The sequence below is a fragment of the Geotrypetes seraphini genome, chromosome 7 (assembly GCF_902459505.1).
Source record: "Geotrypetes seraphini chromosome 7, aGeoSer1.1, whole genome shotgun sequence".
In the NCBI taxonomy this organism is placed as follows: Eukaryota; Metazoa; Chordata; class Amphibia; order Gymnophiona; family Dermophiidae; genus Geotrypetes; species Geotrypetes seraphini.
The window spans coordinates 106,329,791-106,349,629 of record NC_047090.1 but is presented as its reverse complement, the minus strand read 5'-3'; the positions used below and the strand labels follow the sequence as shown (position 1 = coordinate 106,349,629).

Genomic DNA, 19,839 nt, shown 5'->3' with positions numbered 1-19,839 from the left:
TGTCTGTTGTTTTCTTGTTCTTGTAGTGTAATAAGTTTTCTCTGGGTGTTTTAAGGGATAAGGCAATATTCTTGGAGACTATTATAGGATTGTATCGTTTTTGTTTGAAGGATTTGGTCAGGGTCTTTAGATGTTTATCTCTGTCTCTTGGGTCAGAGCAGATGTGGTGGTATCGTGTGGCTTAGCTATATTTAATGGATATTTTTATATGTGAAGGGTGAAAGCTGGAACTGTGGAGGTAGTGGCATCTGTTCATAGGTTTCTTGTTTATAGATATTTGTTTGTAACCATTGTTAATAGAGACTGTGGTGTTTAGAAAATTGACTTTTTTCTGGGGAATAATCAGTTTTGAAATTGATTGTAGGATGGTATATATTGAAAGAATTGTAGAATTGTTTGAGAGTCACTTCTCCCTCAGTCCAAATCATAAAAATGTCATCAATATGCTGGTGGTATTTCAGGAGTTTTGTCTGAAATGTATTTAGAAATGTCTCTTCTACTTCTACCATGAAGAGGTTTGAATATTGTGGTGCCATCATCGTGCCCATAGCTGTGCCTATGATTTGCAGATAGATATCATTATTAAAGTGGAAATACCCTGTTTCCTTGAAAATAAGATCTACCCCGAAGATAAGCCCTAGTTAAGATCGAAACACCCCCCCTCCCCCCACCCCGGAATGTCCCTGACTCCATCCCTGACACTAGTTTTGCCTGATTTGCTGAAAAAATCGGACTCGTTGATTCAGAAACCCCCCACCCCTGCTACTTTAGGAGGCCCCAGACCAAAGGTATGTCAGTCTCACAGTGGGAGGGTCGGTGGGGTTCTGCTGCATAGGGAGATGGGAGGGAGGGATAGAAAGATGCTGCACAAGGGAATGGGTGAGAGGGGAAGAAAGATACTGCACATGGGAGGGGGGAGAGAGAAAGGAAAGAGGAAGAATTGGGGTGGGGAGAGGAAGGCAGAGATGATTGTTGTACATGAAAAAAATAAGACATCCCCCAAAATAAGCCCTAGTGCATTTTTTGGACCTAGAAAGCACTAAGGGCTCCTTTTACGAAGGTGCTCTAGGGCCTTAACGAGCGGAATAGCGCCACTAAATTGCCGTGTGCGCTAGCCGCTACCGCCTGCTTTTGAGCAGGCGGTAGATTTTTGGCTAGCATGTACTATAGCGTGCGATAAAACCGCTAGCGCACCTTCGTAAAAGGAGCCCTAAATCTCATAGAGGATCCTCCTAGCTCTTTATGTCTTTTGACCCTAACGGAGTTCCTGTTTCCAAGAGAACTATCTCCACTTGGCTTGCAGACTGCTTTTCCTTTGCATATACTCAAGCTGGGCTGACGTTGCAGGGCTGTGTCACAGCCCCCAATGCTTTTGTTAGCTCATTTCCGCTCTGCATCCATTGATGACATTTACAAAGCGACCACTTGTTCCTGTTTTGAACAAAACTCCAGAAGAGACAGCCGGTTTGGACAAACAGTTCTGCAGAATCTTTTAACTTCCTGAACACTAACTTTCCCTTCAACCCACTTAGGTTTTGTCAGGCTTATGTTTATATTCCCATTATCCTCATCCAGAGCGATGATACTGGCAGCTTGGGAATCCCACATGTGAGAATATAATGCCTGCTTGTCCTCGGAGAAATCAAAAATACCCTTAGCAGTTACTCTCCGAGGACAGCAGGCATATATTCTCACAACCCCCCTACCTTCCCTAATTGGCTTCCTAGTTTTGTTACTGAACTGATGGTCCCATGAGTCAATGCTGGGCAAAAGACACCGGCACACATGCAGTATGTGCACTGCCAAAAAATTTTCCATGACCATGCACTTGATAGTATCCATACCGGTTTCTGTGGATGACGTTGCCCCCAGGTGACAATATATGCCTGCTGTCCTCAGAGAACACTTTCTAGAGGTAAGTATCTTTGCTTTACTTTGGTGTATTTTCAGCATCTGAGACCCTCCTCCCCCATCTAATCTTTAAATTCCAGGATTCCTTTCTGCCTTGCATGATGCCCAAGCGTTTATGGGGCTTGGAAGGTAGACTTTTTAACTGGATGCAGCCAAACCTAACACTCCTTCTCCTAAATAAATGTGCAGACAAGCTTGTGGCTTCTCTAGCTGCTTTTCAGTCTTTCACAGCTTAGGTTCCTTTTGAAACCTTTGATATAATAATGGGATGCCTGACGTATGTAGTTGCTCTGCTAAGGATTTAAAAAAACAAAAAAGCTAGTGAAACTAAGATGGCTCTTTTACTAAAATGTGGCTTGTACTTTTTTCAAAGCCTGTGTGCTATGAGGACATTCCCAGCATGTTCTCAAACAGTTACTATAGAGAAAATCAGTGTGGTAAGCACAACTGTAGCTAGTGTGGATGCACTTAAGTCCAGATTCTCTAAAGGGCACCTAAAGTTCGGCGTGTAACATAATTGGTAAAATCATCTTAATAGCAGCAATAATAGAAAAAAAATATTTAATTGGGTGATAGGCGCCTAAAGATAGTTGCCTTTTACATGGCGCTTAGCGGCACCTACCACCTAAGTGGGTGTTTTAGGGGAGGAGTGTGACTTAGGCGCCTGAAATGTAGGCCTTTAAAACCCTGGGCTACATTTCTGGTGCCTAAGTTTTACATAGGCGCCGCTAGACGCGATTCTATAAATGGCACCTAAGCATGATTAACAAATGGCTGGCGCTATTTTTCTAAGCACCAGCTGATTTAGACGCTGTTTATAGAATCAGTCCCTTATTGCCACCTTTTTAGGGGACGGTAAGTACATTGCACTATCTGCACTAGAGAGAGCACTTGGTGAATGACAGCACTCTTAACTGCAGTGCACAGTCCATGCCCATAATCCATTGTATAAACAGGTTATGCAGTAAGTTCATGAATTTTATTAATTTACATTTATATACCTTTCTCCTGACTAAAATGTAATTTAAACTAGTTTATAAAGACAGAAATTAAAAGCAAAAAGTAGAACATTATAACAAAATTCTAAAAACAAAAATCCTAACACAAAAAAAAATCCTAAAACAAAAATTCTAAAAACAAAAAACAAAATTTTTTCTAAAGCAAAAATTAGCAATAACATCAATTCTCAGAATAAACAGGTTATTCTGAGAATCGATATATGTATTAATTGTCAAGTTGGCATGATGACATGCTAAGAGTTAATTGCAGGCCTGCACTAATACTGTGGGGTAATTTATAAGCAAAGTGCAAAGCACAGCAAAAAAAAAAACCCCACAATGAGCCATAAGAATGGATGTAGCAAATAAACTTTAATAAAGGACCTGACACGGAGCAGAAATCTCTTTCTGTTGCAAAGACATAGAATTCTGTACTAAAACTGTTGTCTCTCTGTAGTCATGAACTTTGCAGAAGTGTGTCACTCCAAACTCTCAACTCCTCCCCTTCAGCAGTGGAGAATGGCTCCCTCTTCAGTTTTTCCTTCTACAAGCGAACTGAGAGGGTGTGTTCTGATCTGCTCTGCTTTTGTTTATTGTTTTCAAGTATTTTTGCCATTGATTCCTTTTTTTCTTATGTGGCTTTGGTGCTCAGAGGTTCCCTTCTCAGGTTTACTCCGCCAGAGAAACAAAGCAGATCCACAAGGGTGGGCTGCGGCTCGCAGACCAATCTCATTTTTGAGTACCTGTGGAGCCAGCCTGCTTTGTGGTCCACCTGGAGCTCAGGGTCCGTTCCCCTGGGTGCTTGCTCACCTGCTGGTTTATCAGAGGCTTGAACGCAAGCTGTGGGACCCCTGTGTAACAATCTTCTGGGTATCAGGCTGTGAATTTTCTCCACCGACACATTGTGTGGATTTTCAGGGTTCAGAATTCATGGTTGGGGTCCTCCTGACCAGCATCCAGAAGATTTCCAGCGGTAGATTAGTTCCTGACACTTTGAGGCAGAAATCCTTTCCTTATAGGCAGGCTGCTGCAAGCTGACAGGCACCAGAAGACACAGTAAGTACTCTCATTCTCTATGGGGAAAATCGGGGAGGGGGGATCTGAAGGTTTCTGGGGTTAAGCGTTAGGTTCCCTCACCTCCAAAATCTCTTTTTTAATATTTTTTGGTTTTCAGAAAAGCTTCCACGGGCCGTTTTTGATGAGATTTTTCTGGTGGCCTTCATCTTTGGTTTTGATCGATCTTATTTTCAAGTGCTTTTTTCTGCCTCAAAACACCTCATTTGCCCAGGGATCATCTGCAATGGATTCCCCAAGCCATTCTGCCCCTAATTTATGCATTTATTTTGTGCAGATTTGCCAGCTGACAAGTGGCCATGTTCCAGGTGTTGCGGGTGGAAGGGGCAGGAACTTCAGGCTCCATCTCTCTGGGTGATAGAATACAGCCATCAGGGAAAAGATCCTGTCCAGAGGCCGCATGTAGCAAGGGTGCAAAATGCAAGCACTTTGAGGGGTAGAAGAGGCCCTATCACCCCAGTCAGGGATCCTGCAGGGGTCCTTACGGCCTCCTGTCCAGGGATTCTCAGATTTTGTCTCCTGTGGAAAGACTACTTAACAGGCCAGGGAAGCGCCTGCAAGTGTGTCAGCTTTGGTACAAGGGGATTTACATCCCAAGCGGGCTTCTCCACCTCAGAGCACGCTGGCTCCAAGGATCAGTGACCAGTCAGAGCAGAACTGGGAAGACCGGAAGTTCCGTTCCATGCCTTTATTATCACAAGGATCCGCTGCATCCTTTGATGACTTGGGGTCCATTTTGTGGACCGGGGATCAGGAGGCTGTGGGGGCTATTGATCATGATGATGATCCTTTAGTGTACTGTCTTTTCTAGTCCGCTACTGTTTCACATGTCATTGCTGATGCCCTCTGTGAGTTGAAATTGGATCCTCAACAGCCCTCCACCTCCCAGTGTTTCGTTATGAGTGGCTGTGATGGGATGTATGTCCCATCACGTGAGAGTGCCACCCCGAGGGAAGGCTACATCAGAGTCGACCTCTCCCCAGAGAACCCCGGGATTAAACAGGGAATAGCTGGGTTCAACTAGTTCCTAATGGGGTGGTTCTAGTCATAGTGGAAGACTAGGTGGGTGGTATTAGGAACCAGCTACCCCTATTGCTCCGGAGTATTCTGTTGCTCAATAGTAAAGACTGAATGACCTTGCCATTGGCTTGAATAACTAATTTGCATAAGAATCAAGTGGCAGAGAAAAGTGGTGATTTGTAAAGAAAAGAGACTCCTAGAACCTTAAATTGGACTCCTGATAGGGAGAGGAGCTCTGGCTTGGACCCCTCATTCCTTGGGGGGACATTTTGAGAGGTCAAGAGGGACCTCACCCTGAACTGACAAGAAGGGTTCATTAATGGACTCCTAGCAGAAAGGAGCATAGAGAGAGTTCCTGGAAACAGGAGCTCCTGAGTGACCCTTGAGGGGAGGAATGCGGGCCTAGTTCCTCTCCGAGCATAAGAGATCCAGTGACTGGACACTCAGCCTATTCTACGATAGGCAGTGAACGGACACTCGGCCTATGCCTGGGTAGGTAGTGGGCGGACACTCGGCCTAGCCCTTTGGGTAGGCGGTGCCGGGATCATGACAGTGGCACAAATACACAAACTACTTTTTTCCCTGCACATCTGGACATCACTTCGTTAGTCACTGACCAATGGGAATCTCCAGAAGGCTCTCTAAAGGCGGCCAAAGCTATGTCCAGGCTTTATCCTATGGTTCTGGACTTCCAACAGCTGTTTTCACAGCCGAAAGTTGATTCTGCACTTGCACAAGTGACTAAACATACTTCCCTTCCTAGTGAACGAGGGGTGATACTGAAAGACACCCAGGATCACAAGATGAATATGGTCCTTAAAAGGCAGTTTGAAGTGCTAGCTTTGGGTATCAAAGTGGCAGCTGCTGCCTCCTTCGTGGTTGAGGCAAAGTTCTTCAAAGCTGGGTGACGCTTGTCCCCATGTGATTATGAAAGGAATGGATTATATGACTAGTGCTGTTTATGATATTAGATTCATAAGCAAGGTTTCGGCTTATGTCATTTTTGCCCACTGGATGTTCTGGATTAGGCAATGGATGGATGATTCAGCTTCTAAAGCAGATTACCCTTTAGGGCCAGATGCTTTTTGGCAAAGTTCTAGACAACCTCATGGCCAGTGTGGCGGATCGTTGTCCCAAATCCCTCCCAGACAGCAGAGTTCAACGTTCAACCAGGAGCAGCAGAGGAAATTTTCATTCCTCTAGAAGATCATACCAGTTTTCTTCTGGTTCCTCTTCCCAAAGGCCCTTTTAGAAGTCCAGAATGAGATTGGGCAACTACAGACACCAACAACTCTTGGGTTCACACAGTTCAGGCCCCAAAAACCACAATGACACCAGGTCGACGGCCACACCCTTTGCATTTTATTTATTATTTTATTTTAAAAATTTATATTCTGCATATCCTGAAAGTCTATGCGGAGTACAATGGGTGAGAACGTCTATACATCTACTCCAGGACTCTCATCTCTCCAGGTGATTCCCGCAAAGGCATTCGCTGCAGGCACAGCTCCCCTGGTCATGAGAGGCAAGACACAGCTTACATAGGTGGTTCCAGGGGGATGCTTTATCAACAGGTATGCCTCTTAGCATCGCCTCATGAGTGACTAATGACCAATGTCAGCCTGAGCTGCTGGGGGGCTACTGGATCTCATCAGAAAGAAAGTGTTCATAAATCATCTAGAATTGAAGGCCATTTGTTTGGCACTAAAAGGGTTGCAGATTTTCCTGGCAGGAAAAGCAGTCAGAGTGTTCTCAGACAATGCCACTGTAGTAGCTTATGTGGACAGGGAGGGAGGCACCAGAAGTGCTCCCCTACACCTAGAAGTGCAAATGCTATTCAAGTGGGTAGAAGTTCACTTACAGGCTCTCTCAGCTGCCCACATGGCAAGAATACAGAACATCCAGGCAGACTTTCAATCCAGAAACAATTGCTGCCCCAGAGAGCATTCAGCTTTATAGTGCAGCTTGGAGAAGACCGGAACTGGATCTCATGGCCTCAGCAAAGAATGTGAAGACAGATTGCTTCTTACGTCAAAACACTGAACAGGGAATACAGGGTTGGACACCCAGGTTCAGCCCTAGCCCACAAAATCAGAGGGTCTCTTAAGCTCATGCTTTTGAGTGGAAGAATTGTGTTTGGGCAGATTTCCCCAAATAGATCACAATCCAGCCAAAACAGAGGATTTTTTTGTTAGGAGATTTTTCCTTTTAAAATGAGTCAGGATAAATAAACAGTTTGTATCTAAAATGAGTCAGGATAAAGAATGTACATAGTACCATTTTTTGTTGGAACTGTATTATTTAAGTGTTCCTATTGGAAGAAGTAAAAGTTAGTTTGTTTACCATAACTACTGGAGTGATCTGCTTCATTTCTTTCTTCTTTTTTTTTCTCAAAATTTCTTTATTATAAGACAACTCAAAGTATATAACTTGCACAATACATTTCCAACAAGGAAAGATAATTACAAATATCTGTAGATCAGCAAAGAGATGTACTACACAATAACAATAAACAGACAGAAAACCCTATTCCAACCCACCCCACATCCCTCCCAGGAACTCTCAAGGGTCAAAATTAACTTCCACAAAGAAAAAGCTAAAGAGTTGTCTTTTAGGTAATGTACGGATTCCATATTTTGTGAAAAGCCAATTTAGTCATTAAGAAAACAAAATTCAACTTATGAATGACATACAGATGGGGGTGAGGAAGATTTCCAAACTCTAGCAAGTACTAACCGGGCCGTTACAAAAATATGAGAAACCAAACAATGAACCAGGGGAGCTACTCCAGACGGACAAATCTGTAAAAGATAATGCTCCGCTCTTTCAGGGTTGGAGACCCATAATCTGGTGAGCCAAAGCATAAACTGTGATCTGCCACATTTCAAAGAGAGGGAGACTGTATGGTGAGTGCTTATGACAGCCCAGTGATGCAGGTAGATGGAATTGAAAATGTAAGATGATAACTTCTGCATCCCTTGCGGGTAAAATACACTACCCACAGCTGTAGGACTCGTGTGCATTTCTACTGGAAAGAAGATTATTGAGTTAAGAACCTAATCTTCTGTTATTTAGTTATGACATTTTAGTAATATTTGTTGGATTCATCCAATTATATTGAATGAGCACAGCAATTAATTTGTGCTGAACCACTGATATTACTGACCCTGACGCAGGCGTTCTGCTGAAGCATGGCCCATATCTGATCTTCCATGAAATTTTGTTTACCATATTCATTCTTGGCATCCATTATGCTTTTTATTGCTGTGTAGTGTGCTCTAGGAAGATGCTGTATATACCAGGGGTCTCAAGTCCCTCCTCGAGGGCCGCAATCCAGTCGGGTTTTCAGGATTTCCCCAATGAATATGCATGAGATCCCTTGACACCCCTCCTAAACTCAACCTCCACCCAGTACCCTAAGCTCCCTGACCACCCCACTCCCCAGTACCTTTTGTAGTACGGTGATCTGGAGGAATGCCTATTCTCTCCGGCCGCCAGGCCCATCTCTTCACAATAGTGGGCCTTTCCCTTCCCAGTGCATCCTGGAATGCATGCCCAGGGGCCTTGGGCTCCTGGGCCAACTGGAATCTTAGACCTCCCCAGTGCATCCCACGATGCACTGGGAAGGGGAAGGCCCGCCATTGTGAAGAGGCAGTCCTAGTGGCCGGAGGGAGTAGGCATCCTTCCGGCCCGACGTACTACAGAAATTGTCAGAGAGGTTGGGGTGTGGGGTTCAGGTCTGGGGGAGTGTGAGGGTTCAGGTCTGGGGGCCGTAGATTGGGGGACTGCTAGTAGGAAGGAGTGGGCATCCCTCCTGTCCACCTTGCCTCGGGGGTGGATGGCAGCTTTGGGGAAGGAGGGAGTGGGCATCTTTCATGCCCGGCTTTCTTTGGGGGGAGGGAGGTTGTTTTAGGTGAGAGTGGGCATCCCTTCTGCCCAACTTACTTCATTGGTGGGAGTTTGGGGGAACCGGTGCGAGAGAGTGGGTATCCCTCCTGCTGGTCGAGTTTGCATAATAACCAAACTCTACCACCTCCCATACTAGTTGCATTCTTCTTGTCATTCACCACTCTGTATCCTCGCTATATTTGTAACCATCTTTGGCATAGTAATCCACTTCAACCGCATTATACAGTCTCTTGCATTGCATCTTGTTCTATAAGTCGCTCGCACTGTATTTTCACTGTATAAATATCTCCGCTGTATATGTACAGGCTCTTGCATTGTAAATCTGCATTGTATCTTCGCTATTTAAACACCCATTTAAACACCCATGAGGTTCAGGGGGGTCCTGCTGCAGCCTCTCAGCTGATTGCGGCAGTGAGATTTCCTTGCTGCGATCAGCTCAGTGACCACATTTATTTGAAATGTAGGCCAGTATTTTAATGGCCTACGTTTCAGACATCTGTCGCGGCTCTAGGGAGACGCCTAGGGCCGTTTAAACTTGCCTAAGGCCATTTCTTGGCGAGCTTAGATCTGCAAAAATGCCTACAGTGTATGCCACCTGCCTTGGGTAGATTTTTTCTAAAAAAAAAAAAAAAAAAGCGTGTACCGATTGGCTGGTTAGACAGTGGTAGGACGCCTACCACTGCCTAAAATCAAGACACCATTTATTGAATTTGCCCCTTAGTGATCTGGAAAATGTGCCTTGGGTAATCAGTCTCCTAGAAGGTGACAAATTTATACACACTTACACACAATCCAACAAAGAAAACCTGAACAAAAAGAAAAATTTCATGGTTCATTTTTGTTTTTCATCCAGCGGTGAGACATTGGATGTCTTTTCCCATGAAAATGCAGTGTATGGTCTCTCAGTCAGTCCAGTCAATGACAACATCTTTGCAAGCTCCTCTGATGATGGCCGAGTTCTTATTTGGGACATAAGAGAGTCTCCTCATGGAGGTAAGACCATGTCATGGAAATTGTTCCCAGACTGCAGTAAACAACATGACTTTAGGTCATTCGGGTAATGCAATGTTGTACTATCTCAATGGCCTTATGTTGATGTGTCACCGGTGGCATCCTTTATCCCAGGACAAGCAGGCAGCATATTCTTAACGCATGGGTGACGTCACCGACGGAGCCCCGGTACGGACCTTTTTAACTAGAAAGTTCTAGTTGGCCGCACCGCGCATGCGCGAGTGCCTTCCCGCCCGACGGAGGAGAGCGTGGTCCCCAGTTTCTTCGTTTCCGCGGAGCGAAGAAGACGCATGTGTTTTCAACGGCCGTTGAAAAACTAATTTTTGACTTCCCGCTCGCGTATTTTTTCACTTTCTTTCCTTTTTTCTTATCGGACCCCTCCTCCTGAGGGAGATCCAATCCCTCCTTCTTCTCAATGCCATCGAAGAGGTGCCTCCGGACCAAAGGGGTCAGGGATTCTACTCCCGCTACTTCCTGGTTCCCAAGAAGACAGGAGACCTTCGTCCCATCCTCGATCTCAGGGACCTCAACAAGTGTCTGGTCAAGGAGAAGTTCAGAATGCTCTCCCTTGCCACGCTTTACCCTCTTCTCTCTCAACACGACTGGCTATGTTCCCTGGACCTCAAAGAGGCCTATACTCACATCCCAATCAATCCGACTTCACGTCGCTACCTACGGTTTCAGATACAGCACCGTCACTATCAGTACAAAGTGCTACCTTTTGGCCTCGCTTCATCGCCCAGGGTGTTCACCAAGTGCCTTATTGTGGTGGCGGCCTTCCTCAGGTCTCACAACCTCCAGGTGTTCCCCTACTTGGACAATTGGTTGGTGAAAGCACCTACGTCTCCACTTGTGCTACAAGCCACTCATCACACCATCTCTTTCCTCCATCTCCTGGGGTTCGAGATCAACTACCCCAAGTCGCATCTGCTTCCCACACAGCGACTTCAGTTCATTGGAGCAGTTCTCGACACCACACTAATGAGGGCGTTTCTCCCCTCCGACCGTCAACGGACCCTGCTCCACCTCTGTCGTCAGGTGCTCCTTCATCACTCCATTCCTGCCCGACAGATGATGGTCCTCCTGGACCACATGGCCTCGACGGTCCATGTGCTTCCTCTGGCGCGACTCCACCTCAGGACACCTCAATGGACTCTTGCCAACCAATGGTCACAGACCACGGATCTTCTTTCTCATCCCATCTCTGTGACATCGTCTCTTCAGCAATCTCTTCAATGGTGGTTGAACTCCTCAAATCTTTCCAGGGGTCTACTCTTTCATCTACACCCTCACTCCATGATCATAACCACGGATGCCTCCCCCTATGCATGGGGAGCTCACCTGGGAGATCTACGCACCCAGGGACTCTGGACCCCGCAGGAGCGTCAACATCACATCAATTTCCTGGAACTCAGAGCCATGTTCTATGCTCTCAAGGCCTTCCAGCACCTTCTCTGCCCTCAGGTTCTTCTCCTGTGCACAGACAATCAAGTCGCCATGTACTACATAAACAAGCAAGGCGGCACCGGATCTCGCCTCCTTTGTCAGGAGGCTCTCAGCATCTGGACTTGGGCCACGGCCCACAATCTCTTCCTCAAGGCTGTCTATATCCAGGGCGAACAGAACTCCCTGGCCGACAATCTCAGCCGCATCCTTCAACCTCACGAGTGGACTCTGGACCCTTCCACACTCTACTCCATCTTTGCTCGCTGGGGCACTCCGCAGGTGGACCTCTTTGCAGCACCTCACAACCATCAGCTGCCCCAGTTCTGTTCCAGACTCTTCTCTCCTCATCGTCTGACCCCAGATGCATTCCTGCTTGACTGGACGGATCGGTTCCTCTATGCCTTTCCTCCACTACCTCTGATGTTGCGGACGTTATCCAAACTCCGCAGGGACAGGGCCACCATGATTCTCATCGCTCCTCGGTGGCCTCGCCAACACTGGTTCTCCCTCCTGCTTCAGCTCAGCTCCAGGGAGCCCATTCCTCTTCCTGTGTTTCCTACTCTACTTACGCAGCAACGTCAGTCTCTACTGCATCCCAATCTGTCTTCGCTCCACCTGACAGCTTGGTTTCTCTCGGGCTGACCTCTCCAGAGAATCTGTCTCAGCCTGTCCGTCGCATTTTGGATGCCTTCAGGAAACCGGCCACCCTCCAATGTTACCATCAGAAGTGGACCAGGTTCTCCTCTTGGTGTCTACTGCATCATCACGATCCCACCTCATTAGCGGTGGAAACTGTACTGGACTATTTGCTCTCTCTGTCCGATGCTGGCCTCAAGTCTACCTCAATCAGAGTCCACCTCAGTGCCATCACTGCGTTTCATGAGCCTATCCTCGGAAAACCTCTCACGGCTCATCCACTGGTTTCCCGGTTCATGAGAGGCCTCTTCAATGTCAAACCGCCTCTGAAGCCTCCTCCTGTCGTCTGGGACCTGAATGTGGTTTTATCAGCCCTCATGAAACCCCCTTTTGAACCTCTTGCCACAACTTCGCTCAAACTTCTAACATGGAAGGTGCTTTTCCTCATTGCCATCACCTCTGCCAGGAGGGTTAGTGAGATGCATGCACTGGTCGCCGATCTACCGTTCACTGTTTTTCACCATGACAAGGTGGTTCTGCATACCCATCCTAAATTCCTTCCCAAGGTAGTCTCGGCTTTTCACCTCAACCAGTCCATTGTGTTACCTGTCTTTTTCCCTAAACCCCATTCTCATCCTGGGGAACAGGCGTTGCACACGCTGGATTGTAAGCGTGCCCTCGCATACTACCTTGACCGTACCAGGGCTCACCGCTCGTCCCCTCAGCTCTTTCTGACCTTCGATCCTAACCGTCTAGGTCGTCCTGTCTCTAAACGGACGCTTTCCAACTGGCTTGCTGCCTGTATTGCGTTCTGTTATGCTCGGGCCGGTCTCTCACTGGAAGGTGCTGTCACGGCCCACAGGGTCAGAGCTATGGCTGCTTCTGTGGCTTTCCTCCGTTCCACGCCCATAGAGGAAATCTGCAAGGCTGCCACTTGGTCCTCAGTTCACACGTTCACTACTCACTACTGTCTGGATGCCTTCTCCAGACGGGATGGACACTTCGGCCAATCTGTGTTACAAAATTTATTTTCCTAATGGCCAACCATCCCTCCTCCCTCTCTGTTAGCTTGGAGGTCACCCATGCGTTAAGAATATGCTGCCTGCTTGTCCTGGGATAAAGCACAGTTACTTACCGTAACAGGTGTTATCCAGGGACAGCAGGCAGATATTCTTACGTCCCACCCTCCTCCCCGGGTTGGCTTCTTAGCTGGCTTATCTTAACTGGGGACCACGCTCTCCTCCGTCGGGCGGGAAGGCACTCGTGCATGCGCGGTGCGGCCAACTAGAACTTTCTAGTTAAAAAGGTCCGTACCGGGGCTCCGTCGGTGACGTCACCCATGCGTTAAGAATATCTGCCTGCTGTCCCTGGATAACACCTGTTACGGTAAGTAACTGTGCTTTATTGAGAAATTTTATATCTCCTGGTAATTTGGTTTGAATAATAAACTTTCAGCACAAATTTGGAAATTATTGGGACAGTATTCAAAGGGTCTTATTTGTTTACCAACTACTACTAAACATATAAGTTCCCTATTTTTGAATTTTCAGTTGTATTATGATAATTTTATAACTGTTCCTCTGGGTTAAGGGAGCAAAAATATACTTGCAGCTTATTTTCTAAAGGCATATGGTTGCCTAATGAGTTTTATATAATAGTTATTCCAGCAGAAATTGTGGTTAAAATGTATATGCATATAGTATGCACGATTGCATGTATTTTATAATGTATGGATGTAAATGATCAGATTCCCACCCATCTGCTCAGCGCTCTTTCTCCTACTGTCATTCCTTTTATCTGTCATATCCTCAATCTTTCAAGTGCCACTTCAACTGTTCCTGATATCTTCAAACATACCATAGTTACATTACTTCTCAAAAAACCCTCACTGAACCATAACTGCATCCAACCAGTACCCCATCTCCCGTCTCCCTTTAGTATCCAACCGGCTTGAACGTGCTGTTCACCACTGTTGTTCTGACTTTATTTAATTTTTTTATTTTCTATAATCATATTACAGGATCCTCTTGAACAAACAAAACAGTTATTATACAAGCAAAGGAATATTATTTAGAAAAAAAGAAGAAAGCAAAATAATCTTCCTTAGACCACAATTAAAATCGGAAAGGGAGAGAAAAAAATCTGGGAAATCTAAAGAAACATAATATTGATGATTCAAATAGACATTAACAAAAATATTACCTTCATCTAAATACATTATTGCCTAATACTAACCCCGAGTGATCTTCTTCAAATGTAGAAATGATCGCAACTGTTCTGGAGAAAAGAATACATATTTAGTACCCCCAAATTTAATCATACATTTATAGGGATAAGACAAAAGAAATGTGGCACCCGACTTTCTTCTTTCCAGTTTCATTGAAAGAAAGAGCTTTCTCCTCTCTTGAGTGCTTTTAGTCACTTCTGGGAAAATCCATAATATCTGTCCAAAAACTTTTCTTGTGAATGTGTAAATTATAATTTCAATGTTGCATTTAAATCCTGCTCAAACACATAAAGTCACCAACAATGTAACCCTTGAAGTAGCTTCTGTTGTTGATTCTTCTAGAATTGTTGATATATTTTGTAAATCCATTTAAGCTGCTTGATTAGTTTCTTCTTTCATGTCTCTTGGGATTTTTTCTTAGAAACATGTAAATAATATATTTTATTAATTAAAAGGAATATTCTCTAATGGAAACTTCAAAATTTCAACAAGATATTTCTTATACAAGTCAAGTGACAAAATGCCAAGGGGCTTTGGAAAATTCAAAATTCGCAAATTCAGTCTTCTAGAAAAGTTTTCCAATTGTTAAAGTCTCCTAGTAGAGAATGACACGGGGACCGTTTACCGTGGTAAACCACAGGTCACCGCAGTAAATCCGCAGGAATGGAGACATTTGCAACTGGTTTACCGCAGAAATGAGGACAAGACCTTTCACCGCCCCGCGGGAATGGAGACAAGACCTTTTACCGCCCAGTGGGAGCAGTGAAAAGTCTTACTCCTGTGGTAAAAAAAATTGCGCCCGTGTCAGACTCGGCATCTTTTCCCCAGCTCCTCTTATGCCTATTTTACCTTCAGGAGCCAGCCATACCACGATGAAGACAGAAGGAACCTAAAACCAAAGCCTGAGACCAATGTGATTTGAAGAATAAAATTACCAGACAATAAAAAGAAAAAAAAAATATTTTATATTTTGTGATTAGAATATTTCAGATTTGAAATATGTATCCTGCTAGAGCTGGTATTAGACATAACTGGGGACCGCAAAGTCCAGGCTGTGCTTCTTTAGCTTCCAGCTGGCTTAGGGCTCTCTCTCTGACTAGGGGGCAGTTGCCCTAGTTGCATTCCCCTAACATTATTCTTGCCATGTGTGACTAAAGTATTCTGTTAGCTTGATTTTTCTATGTAGCATTCTGTAGTAATTTGGTTTGTTCAGTTTTCACAATAGTGAAGGGGATATTTGTGAAAGGGAGGGGAGATGGGTTTTGTTGAACCTTGCTCTGTTTTATTTGTGTTTATAAAATGACAGTTGTCAGAGGAGAAGCTTCCACTCACACACACGCGACTGCAGGGCATCAGTTTCTTTTCTAAAGTGCCGCAAAGGTAAGGGGGAGGGAGGGAGATAGATAGATTTGGCCGGAGGTACGGAGGGAGGGAAGGGGCCGCGTGTGTGATCGGTGACCGCATACCTTCCCTCCCTTAAATTTCTTTACGCCACGAAGGTAAAGGTGAGGGAGGGAGATTCTTAGGCCACTGAAGGGCGGTGAGGTGGCAAGAGGGAAGGGTGGATGCTACAGGGACGGGGGCGGTGAAGAGGGGGGCGATGAAGGGGATGGCGGGGACGGTGATCAGGTGACGGGGCAGTGAAGGGGACAGATTTTTTCCCCGTGTCATTCTCTATCTCCTATGTATATCCATTTTGCTCAATTGTTGAAGGTCTTTTACATGCTCGTTGTTTGATCTTTATAACTCAAAAAATCCACCTCCACCATTTTTACTACCTGATCCACTTTTAAACTTAAAGAAGTTACCTCTTTTGAAAATTGGGCAACTAATACTTGTAGCTGTCCAGATTGAATCCAAGGTAACCAGCCTTGGAAGAGTCACAGATCTGTCAGCTCCAATTTCCTGCAAACTTTAGCTTTCCAATGGTTGTTGTCTTGACTTTATTTCATCTGGAGTTATTCTTGACTCGCTTCAATCAAGCTTTCACCCTCTGCATTCTATGGAAACTGCCTGTGCTAAAGTCTCCAATGAATTGTTCCTGGTAAGATCCAAGGCCTCTATTCTATCCTCATCCTCTTCAATCTATCTGCTGCTCTTGACATTGTTGACCATCACCTACACTTTGATATGCAGTCCTCACTTGGATTTCAGGGCTGTGTTCTTTTTTGATTTTCTTCTTTCCTGTCGCACTTTCAGTTTATGCAGTGGTGGATCCTCCTGCACTGCTACCCCACTATCAGTTGATGTACCTTAGAGCTCTGTCTTGGGATCTCATCTTTCTTGCAGCTATACTCATTCCCTCAATGCTCTGATCTACTCCCATGGTTTTCAATATTACCTGTATACTGACAACTTTCGAACCTACCTTTTTACACCAAAAATTTCTACAGGAATCTAAGCCCAAATTTCAGCCAGCTTGTCTGTCATTGCTGCCTGGATGTCTCGCTGTCATTTAAAACTGAACATGGCCAAGACTGAGTTTCTTATCTTTCCACCCAAACCCATCTCTCCTCGTCCCCTTTCTCTACCGTATTTCCCCATGTATAGGCCACAGGAAATGCCGATTTGGGTTTTAAAAACTCTTAGATAAACCGCCTCATGTTACTAGCTGCAGCTTATCTAAGAGCTTTAAAAAACAAAATTGGCCTATATGATGGGGCGGCCTATACCGGTACGTAAAGGCAATGTCATGTTTCTGGGCAGGAACGGAGTGGGACACGGGGGGGGCGGCTTCAGCAGTGGGTCATCCCTTGGTGGAAGAAAAATGCAATAGGGAGAGCGGGAACCGCCCAGTGCAGGAGCGTGATCGGCCTGTGCGCTGTCGGAGCCCAGGCCGCCCGGGCAATCATCTCCTCTCCTCCTCCCCCCCCTCGCCCAGTGCAGGAGCACAAGTGGCCTGCGCGCTCTCAGAGCCCAGCCCACCCAGGGCATCATCTCCTCCCCCCCTCAAATGCCTCCGCCAAACATGCTGTGCAGGGGAGCGGTGTTTGCAATCTCAAGCCTCGCCCCACGCCTTTCCTGATTGGCTGCTGTCAGTTCTCGCGATGGCAGCCAATCAGGAAGGGCACAGGGTGAGACTTGAGATCACAAACATCGCTCCTGCCTGTACAGCTTGTTGAAGGAGGAAGCCAGCGTGTTTGGAGGAGGCAGGCACGGCGGTCCACAAGGTAATTTCCAGTGAGGGAGATATTTAAGGGGGGGATGCTATATTGCTCCATATATAGGCCACCCCTTTAAGCAAGCTGCACCCATTAAGCCAATTTGCAAAATCTATGTATAGGCTGTGGCCTATACATTGGGAAATATGGCATTTCTGTGGATAATGCTCTCATTTTCCTTGTCTCATCAGCTCACAACCTTGGAATCATCCTTGATTCCTTTCTCTGCACAAATCTAACTAACCACTAAAGCCTGTCATTTCTTTCTCTATAATATCACCAAATTCTGACCTTTCCTTTCTGAGCACACTACCAAAATCCTTATCCATACTCTAATTACCTTTTGCCTAGATTGCTGCAACTTGCTTCTCCTAGGTTTTCCACTAAACCATCTCTCTCCTCTTTAATCCATTCAAAATTTTGCTGCACGACTTACCTTATTTTTCGCTCCATAAGACACACTTTTTCCACCCCCAAAAAGGGGGTGGAAAAGTGGGTGCATGTTATGGAGCGAATACACCTCCCCCCACCCCCTGGTACCTTTTTTTTAACTAGTGGTAGTCCAGCGTGGTCTCTTGCTGGACAGCAGCCTTTCTCGCTGCAGAGCGGCGCATAAGGCAGGAGCACGACCTTTGTACTTTCTGCCTTGTTCGGCGCTGCTCCGTGATTTGTTGCAGTGAGAAAGGCAGCCATCCCAGCAGGAGACCGTGCTGGACCACTGCAAGTTAAAAAAAAAGGTCCCAGGGGCCTGCGTCCCAGCACCAGAACATCAGACATACCTACGTGTAGAGGAGGAAAAAAACAAGAAAAAAAAAATTCAGAACCAAATTTTTTTTTTCTTGGTTATTCCTCTTCTACAGGTAGGTGCATCTTATGGTCAGGTGCGTCTTATATACTGAAAAATGCGGTATATTCTGTCATTGTCGCTATGTTCACATTATCCCTCTCCTCAAGTCACATCATTGGCTCCCTATCCATTTCCACATAAAGTTCAAGCTCCTCTTATTGATTTACAATTGCATTCATCCTGCAGCTCCTCAGTATCTCTCCTCTTTTATCTCTCCTTATACTTCTCCATGTAAACTCTGTTCATTGGGTAAGTCTCTCTTATCGGTACCTTCTTCTCTACTGCCAACTCTGTGTCCGTTATATCTTGCTGCACCATGTGTCTGGAACAGACTGCCTGAGTCAGTATGTCAAGCTTTGTCTCTGGCAGTATTCAAATCTAGGCTAAAAGCCCACTTTCTCAAGGCTGCTTTTAACTCCTAACTCCTACTCACTTGTAAGGTACCTATGCCTGTTTTATCATTCCCTCTCTAAGAAATTCCCTAACCCCTATTCATCCTGTTTGTTTGTTTTAATTAGATTGTAAGCTCTGTCAAGCAGATATTGTCTCTTATGTTTAATGTACTGCACTGCGCATATCTAGCAACACTATAGAAATGATAGGTAGTAGTAGACTTCCCGTTCTCTGCCACAGACCATGCATATACCATACTTGCATCCAAGTATACACAATTGTAACATTAACCCCAAAATGACTTCATAAAATTAACCCCTATGTGGACAATGCTGCTGAAAATTCCTTATAACAATATCAGAGCCAGATGATAATCAGCTATTATCCTTATAGCTAAGTGGTTTAATATTGGGGAAAAAAAAACAGTTCTAAATTAAACAGTTCAGCTATTTGGATAGTGACTGAGAGCTATCTGGGCACTACTGATATTCAGTGCTTATTATCTGGGCAAGTTGGACTGAATAAAAGGCTGAGAACCAGGACCTGAATATTGGCCAGATCCAGATAACTTCCAGCAGCTATTGATTTACTGGAAATTTAGGGCTGGAATCTGGATTTGGCTGATCTCTGAATATCTAGTTTCACATCTATCCACAGTAGTCAGTGTTTCTAAAAAAAAAAAAAAAAAATGCTAATAGCCACAAGCTGAATATTAACTCCCCTTTTCTGATGTCCAGTGTTTTCTAATTGTATTCTCCACAGATCCCTTCTGCTTGGCAAACTATCCATCTGCCTTTCATAGTGTGATGTTTAATCCAGTGGAGCCCAGATTGTTAGCAACAGCCAACTCGAAAGAGGGAGTGGGGCTCTGGGATATCCGCAAGCCTCACAGGTGAGCACAAGGTGATTCCTGCACCAGCTCTAGGCATTTTCTCCAACTCTGATCTTATTCAAATCATTGTAGCACTATACAGAGACATAGTATATAAAGAATGGAATTCAAAAAGGGTTGTATTCAGTCTGTAGCTGAGAAGAGGGCAGAGTAAGCTTTGGAGAGTTTGCAGAAATGAGAGGGATCTTTTGATTTTCCTTTGCAGAAAAGAGAAGGTTTACACCACTTGCAACCTCCCTTGCTGCAACATGACAGCAGATAAAGACCATCATGGTCCACATCTAGAATAGTGCAGTTTCTGGAATCCAGTGGAA

General features: G+C 45.2%; 1 protein-coding gene across 3 annotated transcripts in view; it reads left to right on the top strand.

Moving 5' to 3' along the window:
- The window catches only part of DCAF5 (DDB1 and CUL4 associated factor 5), a 191,327-nt gene that overhangs the window by 54,538 nt on the left and 116,950 nt on the right, over positions 1–19,839 (top strand). For all 3 annotated transcript variants that reach the window (XM_033951097.1, XM_033951096.1, XM_033951098.1), the window contains exons 4-5: positions 9,766–9,905; positions 19,396–19,525. In XM_033951097.1, the coding sequence (XP_033806988.1) occupies positions 9,766–9,905; positions 19,396–19,525 (270 nt within the window). The remainder of the gene's footprint in view (positions 1–9,765; positions 9,906–19,395; positions 19,526–19,839) is intronic.